Source organism: Carlito syrichta, unplaced genomic scaffold (genome assembly GCF_000164805.1).
Source record: "Carlito syrichta isolate Samal-C Ts95f unplaced genomic scaffold, Tarsius_syrichta-2.0.1 Scaffold297353, whole genome shotgun sequence".
Lineage (NCBI taxonomy): Eukaryota > Metazoa > Chordata > Mammalia > Primates > Tarsiidae > Carlito > Carlito syrichta.
In genome coordinates, this window is record NW_007241449.1 from 13,420 (window position 1) to 20,715 (window position 7,296).

The following is a 7,296-nucleotide window of genomic DNA, read 5'->3' on the forward strand; positions in this document are numbered from 1 at the left end:
CACCTCAGCCTCCCAAAGGCGCGGGATTACAGGCTGAGCCACCGAGCCTGGCTCATTCATGCCTTTTTTAGTCAAAAACTGCTGAACACTCAGCAAGTGTGGGCAGGTGCATTGTCAAGGCAGAAGAACCAGTCACCTGTTTGACGCAACTTGGGATGTTTCTTCAGCAACACAGCCTCTCACAACAATGCTAGCCGGTCCATTGATGCTAATGGGTTCCTAGAACACTAACCTAGGAAGAAAGCCTATACCACAAGGGGGCCTGCCCTCCAAAGATAATTCCAGGGTTTTTGGGGGTCCTCTGCATACTCCCCTCGCCTAGATACATCTGCTCCATCACAGGTATATCCTCACCTGGTCCAGAAGCACTGCCTATAAGTATATGGTAGATATAGCTATCCATTAAGCATGCCCTCATAGCCTGGTCATTCCTGTGTATCAGACAGTCACCTGGCCAGACACACTCTCACCTGTCCACAATTACATATGCACCTTCCTGGAACCCCTGACCACAAGGTAACTCTCACCTAGGCTTGACACCTCACCTATCCATTAGGTGTGTTCATTGCCGCCATGTACTTTTGCTGGCCTAGATACACCTGTCCACATGTACATTCCCTCCTTGTCCAGGCAGCCTACTTCATAGGTACATGCCCAACCGTTCCAGACAGCCCTGGCCAGGTATATACTCTCAAGTTGGTCTGGATACTTCTGTCTGCAGGGACATACTCCTGACCTGCACACTTGTGCTTGGCTAAACAGCTGGGCACTTCAACCACAGATATATATTCTTCTGGCCCAGACACCCGACTCTAATCACCTAACCTGGACCCTCCTACCCACAGGTACATCTATACCTGGCCTATACTCTCACCTGGGCCAGACATTCCTGTCCACCAGGTACACACCCTCACCTGACCCATCCCATCACCTAGCCCAGAAATCCACTCTACCCCCACTGTAGAGAGCCCTGTGTGTCAGGTACACACTGAGATACCCTAAATCCCTTTACCTGCATGGATACCCTTATCTTCCTTGGACAAGCTTATGTGGCAGGTACACCCTCACCTGGTCTGTACAATCTCACATCCCTGACATCCTTACCAGGCTTGGCACCTTCCCCTGACCCATATACTTTCACCCGCTTTGGACAGGTGTATGTAGCAGGTACACTCACTCAGCTGACCTACAAGCCATCACCTAGGATATTTTCACCTAGGCAGGTCTCCCTAGTGGACCCAGACAGCCCTGACCACAGGCACAACTCAGCAGACTTGCATATATATTCAACCTTCCACTAAGTACACCCTCACTTGCTTTCCTGTACAAACTCATAGAGTTCAGACACATACATGATCCAGATACTCTTATCTTACCTGACTTGAACCCTCACCTGAACCATATCACCTTTACCTGACCTGACTGTAGTCATGCGACCTGAGCACTTTTACCTGGTCCAAGTGCTCTCACCTGGCCTGGGCACATGTTCCACAGATGCTTCGCCTACCCTGGACCTGTTCACTGGCCCAAACACCCCTTTCTAGCCAATACCCCCCTCACGTGACCTCCTTGTATTTTTTTTTTTCTTTTTTTTTTTGAATTGGAGTCTCACTCAGTTGCCCAGACTGGAGTGCAGTGGCCGCTCCCGGCCACCGCAGCCTCGACCTGCTGGGCTCCAGCGATCCTTCCCCCTCAGCCTTCCAAGTAGCCGGAACTACAGGCGCGCGCTACCACGCCCGGCTCATTTTTTGATTTATTGTAGATATGAGGTCTCGCCAAGTTGCCCAGGCGGGTCTCGAACCCGCAGGCTCAGGCAGTCCACTCATCTCAGCCTCCCAAAGGCGCGGGATTACAGGCTGAGCCACCGAGCTCAGCTTCCTTGTATTTCTTATACAACTTAACAATTAATGTTCCTTCACCTGGAGGAAACCCCATCACCTGACCTGGATACCTTCGCTGACCTGTCAGCACTGCCCTCTGCCTAGGGTTGAATCTCTGAAGCCCGGCTGCTCATGACAGAGCTCCAGCCACCAACCTCTGGTCCTGTGTCCCCACAGCCCATCAAGCGGGACTTGATCCTGACCCCCAAGTGTGTGTATGTGATTGGGCGAGAGAAGGTGAAGAAGGGACCTGAGAAGGGCCAGGTGCATGAAGTCTTGAAGAAGAAGTTGGACATTCAGGCTCTCCGAGGAGTCGCCCTCAGGTGATGCCAGGCCCTTACCTGTCCCCTAGCTGCCCTCATACTGTCTCCACCTGTAACCCTGACAACCTTACCTGCTGCTACACCTGCAGCCCTCTCTTGGCCCTACCTGTTGCATCCATCTACTCCTACACTCATGATCCTTACTTGCCAACAGTTCCTGGCCCACACCTTATTCTCTTACTAGACCTCACCTGGCCCACTTCTGTCACCACCATTCCCAGCCCTTGCCACTGCCTCCCTTTTTTCCCACCTGTGTCACCACTCACATGCCCCTGACCTAACACACTCCTGTCTCATCTCACAAGTCTGTTCTTCAGCCCCCGTCATCTGGCTCTCTCGCCCGTAGCTCTCACCCGAGCCTCCCCTGTAGCTCTCACCTGCCTTTCCTCCCGTCCCTCCCCAGCACGCGGCAGGACGACTTCTTCATCCTCCAAGAGGACGCTGCCGACAGCTTCCTGGAGAGCGTCTTCAAGACCGAGTTCGTCAGCCTCCTGTGCAAGCGCTTCGAGGAGGCGGCGCGGAAGCCCCTGCCCCTCACCTTCAGCGACACGTACGATCGCCGCCCCCGGCGCCTCTCCTGCCCCAGGGACCCGCCCTCCCGCCCGGCCCAGCGAAGACGGGGTGGGGAGGGGGACCCCGCTGGAGCCCCCAAGCTTCCTCCTCTCCCTACAGACTACAGTTCCGGGTAAAGAAGGAGGGCTGGGGTGGAGGCGGCACCCGCAGCGTCACTTTTTCCCGCGGCTCCGGCGACGTGGCCGTGCTCAAGGCTGGGGGCCGGGCCCTCACGGTCAGCGTGGGAGACGGGCTGCCCAAGAACTCCAGTGAGTCTGCGCGGAACCGGGGGCGGAGCCGAAGAGGCTCTCAGGAATAGGCGGGGCCGGAGGAAGGCGGGGCCAGAGAAGAACCAATTACACGTGTGGGGGCGGAGCCAACGAGGCTGGTCCTTAGTGGGCGGGGACCACGAAAGGGCGGTTTCAGAGAGAGAGGTTGTAGCCAATGAACGGGCGAGAAACATGAAGAGGCGCGGCCGGAAAGGCCACGCCTGGGTCAGTCTAATTAATGAGGGCGGGTCCTGGAGCGTGAGGACCAATGAGGGGCGGGGTCGGTGCCTGGGCGGAGCCTGTGTAACGGAGGGGGCAAATGCTGATAGCGGAGCCAGTGCACTTGAGGGGGCAGAGCCGCAAAATGAGCTGAGCTTTCGGGCTGGGCTAAGAGCCTGGTCTGGTCTGGCCACCGCTCAAATCCCTGCATCCTTTCCCTTTCAGAGCCTACACGGAAGGGAATGGCCCAGGGAAGACCCCGGAGGTCGGCCCAGGCCCCAACTCGGGCGGCCCCCGGGCCCCCTAGAGGTGAGGAGACGCCCCTCACCAAGTGTCTTCCCTTGCCTAAGCCGGACCTCTCCAGTCAACAGAATCTAACAAGCACAGCTTCTCTATAGAACTCTCCATAGCGCCACATCCCCCTCAGAATAAAGGCTGGGCTTGGTTGGACAGTCAAAGCCCTTCAAACTCCAACCCCAACCAACCACTGACCTCTTCTCTCCTGCCGTGCAAACATCATCACCAAATTTATTCTTCCCTCCAGGCCTCTGCTTTGGTTGTTTTCTGTGCTTGTCTCCAAAATTGCTCCACTCGTTGACCCCAAGACCCCCCACAAAAGCCCGGCTATGAGGAGGGGAGGGGGATCTTCCCCCCTGCAGATCCTCTGTCAAGGCCCCCTAACCGCTGGGTTACTCCCTCTGGCCCACTCCTTACCACACTGGCTCCTCCCTCACCCCCGAGAACTTTGAGCCAAGTTCTCAAATGCTCCTATCAAAACCCTGACAAGCCGGGCTCGGTGGCTCAGCCTGTAATCCCGCGCCTTTGGGAGGCTGAGGTGAGTGAATTGCCTGAGCCCACGGGTTCGAGACCCGCCTGGGCAGCGAGACCTCTTCTCTACAATAAATCAAAAAATCAGCTGGGCGTGGTGGCGCATGCCTGTAATTCCGGCTACTCGGAAGGCTGAGGCGGAAGGATCGCCGGAGCCCATCAGGCCGAGGCTGCGGTGGCCGGGAGCATCCACTGCACTCCAGTCTGGGCGACAGAGTGAGACTCCAACTCAAAAAAAAAAAAAACTCTGACAAATGCCCCCATCCTTTTCTCTGCCACAGGTCTGGACCGCAATGGGGTGCCTCCCACTGCCAGAGGGGGCCACCTGCCCCTGGAGATAATGTCTGGAAGGGGCTCGCAGCGGCCTCCCAGGGGCCCACCATCCTCAACCCTGGGGGCCAGCAGACGCCCCCGGGCACGGCCGCCCTCAGAACACAACACAGAATTCCTCAACGTGCCTGACCAGGGCATGGCCGGGTAGGTGGGTCGGGTAGGCAGCCCCAGGACGTGGGAAGGGGTAGGAGGGTGTCTGGGGCTGTGACAAGAACCCCCTGTGCCCACAGCATGCAAAGGAAGCGCAGCGTGGGGCAGCGGCCCGTGCCTGGTGTGGGCAGACCCAAGCCCCAGCCTCGGACACACGGCCCCAGGTGTCGGGCGCTGTACCAGTATGTGGGCCAAGACGTGGACGAGCTGAGCTTCAACGTGAACGAGGTCATTGAGATCCTCATGGAAGGTGTGTGCCCCAGGGCAGAGGTTGGGGTGAGGGGAGCAGTCAGAACCCTGAGAGGCAGGATACCCCCCTCAATCACTGCACAGCCTCCCAGGGGAGAACAGAGGTGACCAGCTCACAGCCCCCACCAGACATACCTTCGGCCACGCCAGTGACTTATAGCCTTGATGGCCCCTGGTCTAGAGGTCACCTCCTAAACCACCGCCATCACATCATACCCAGTATCCAAACCTTCTTTTTCTTATCTGTCAAACACAGGGCTAATAGCAGAACCTACCTGGCAGACCCCTTATGAGCAGGAAACGTGTCCTGTCTGCATGGCCCACACTGACACCTCCCTTAGTGCCGTGGGCTCCCCTCCCCCACCCCAGAGAGGCCAGGGACTCATCAGCGCCCACTGCAGGAGGATGAAGAAGCCCCATGGGGTTCAGGGAGACTGGGACATTCCTGGTCCACCCTGAAGGTGGGAGGGGAGGGCACAGAAGGAAATGGATGAGAGACAGGCACAATAAATACTCTAGAAAATGACAGCGCAAGCCGGGCTCGGTGGCTCAGCCTGTCATCCCGCACCTTAGGGAGGCTGAGGTGAGTGGATTGCCTGAGGCCGCGGGTTCGAGACCCGCCTGCGCAACTTGGCGAGAACTCATCTCTACAATAAATCAAAATGAGCCGGGAGTGGTAGCACACACCTGTAGTTCCGGCTACTTGGAAGTCTGAGGTGGAAGGATCGCCGGAGCCCAGTAGGTTGAGGCTGCGGTGGCCGGAAGCAGCCACTGCACTCCAGTCTGGGTGACAAGAGTGAGACTCCAACTCAAAACAAAACAAAAAAGAGAAAATGACAGTGCAGACCCGGTGTGGTGGCTCATCACCACTTTGGGAGGCTGAGGCAGGAGGACTGCTTAAGTCTAGGAATTCTAGACCAGCCTGGGCAACATAGAAGACCATGTCTCTATTTTTTTTTTTTAATGTTTAATTAGCTGGCATGGTGGTGCATACCTGTCGTCCCAAATACTCATAGGCTGAGGTAGGAGGATTGCTTGAGCCCATGAGGTTGAGGCTGCAGTGAGCTCAGTGAGCTGTGATTACACCACTGCTCTCCAGCTTGGGCAACACAGCAAGCCCCTGTCCCTAATAAGAAAGAAAGAAGCCAGGCACGGTGGCTCACACCTATAATCCCAGCATTTTGGGAGGTAAAGGCGAGAGGATTGCCTAAGTCCAGGGGTTTGAGACCAGCCTGGGCAACTTGTTGAGACCTTGTCTCTACGATCAATCAATCAGTCAATCAATAGAAAGCTGGGTGTGGTGGCACGTGCCTGTAGTTCTAGCTTTTACTTGGAAGCCTGGGGTGGAGGATATCCTGAGCCCAGGAGGTCAAGGCTGCGGTGGCCGTGATTGTGCCACTGCACTCCAGCCTGAGACCCTGACTGAAGCTCTCTTCTCCCTGGCAGATCCCTCGGGCTGGTGGAAGGGTCGACTGCATGGCCAGGAGGGACTCTTCCCAGGAAACTATGTGGAAAAGATCTGAGCTGGGCCTGGGATTCCGCCCTCCTGCCCGCCCACCCATCCGCCTGCCCGCCGGGGCCCAGGCACTGCCTGCAGGAACCTCGTTCACCCGAGCTGCATTGGCCTGAAAGTCCAGCCTAAGCCTTGGAGGTCACCGCTGCAGCCCCTTCCCCAGGGCCCTGGCCTCCCTCCACATCACATCTGCTGTCCGAGTTTCCGGTTCTTCATGTTCTTCCAACAGAGCCAACAGCAGAATCTACCTCCCAGAGCTGCCTTGTGATTGTGAAATGAGTTGTGTCCTGTGCTGTTGGCGAAGTGCCTGGCACAGTCGGGGAGGAGTCTGTGACAAGTGTGACTTCGTTCCTTCTCTCGCCACTAAGGCAATAAACGTTTGCCTAGTGAAAGCGTGAATGTACTTACTGAGCGTTCCAACAACAAGGATGATGCTCTTAGCCAGGCACGGTGGCTCATGCCTGAGATACTAACGCTTTAGGAGGCCAAGGTGGGAGGATCACTTGAGGCCAGGAGCTCAAGAGTTCAAGATCAGCCTAGGCAATATAAGGAGACACTGTTTCTACACACACACACAAATTAAAAATTAGCTGGGCATGGTGGCATACACCTGTAATTCCAGCTGCTCTGGAGGCTGAGTTGGGAGGATCACTTGAATCCAGGAAGTTGAGGCTGCAGTGAGCTGTGATGGTGCCACTGCACTCTAGCCTGGGTGGCAAGAGCAAGCCTGTGTTTCTCCAAAGGAAAAAAAAAAAAGTGGGGTGAGACAGGCTCAGTGACTCACGCCTGAAATTCCAGCACTTTGGGAGGCCCAGGTGGGAGGACCACTTGAGCCCAGGAGTTTGAGATGAGCCTGGACAATACAGCCATAGCCAGACATCATCTCTACAAAAAGAAAGAAAGCCGGGCTCAGTGGCTCGGCCTGTAATCCCACGCCTTTGGGAGGCTGAGGTGAGTGGATAGCCTGAGCCCGCGGGTTC

General features: G+C 56.4%; 1 protein-coding gene across 1 annotated transcript in view; it reads left to right on the forward strand.

Annotated features, from left to right (window-relative positions):
• Positions 1-6,410, forward strand: part of LOC103256877 (unconventional myosin-If) — a gene marked incomplete at its 5' end in the record, with an annotated part of 15,934 nt that extends 9,524 nt beyond the window's left edge. Inside the window, 7 exons of the mRNA XM_008054653.2 lie at positions 2,058-2,203; positions 2,607-2,753; positions 2,876-3,024; positions 3,469-3,552; positions 4,353-4,548; positions 4,635-4,804; positions 6,250-6,410. Coding sequence (XP_008052844.2) covers positions 2,058-2,203; positions 2,607-2,753; positions 2,876-3,024; positions 3,469-3,552; positions 4,353-4,548; positions 4,635-4,804; positions 6,250-6,326 — 969 coding nt within the window. The remainder of the gene's footprint in view (positions 1-2,057; positions 2,204-2,606; positions 2,754-2,875; positions 3,025-3,468; positions 3,553-4,352; positions 4,549-4,634; positions 4,805-6,249) is intronic.
• Positions 6,411-7,296: the final 886 nt, after the last annotated feature.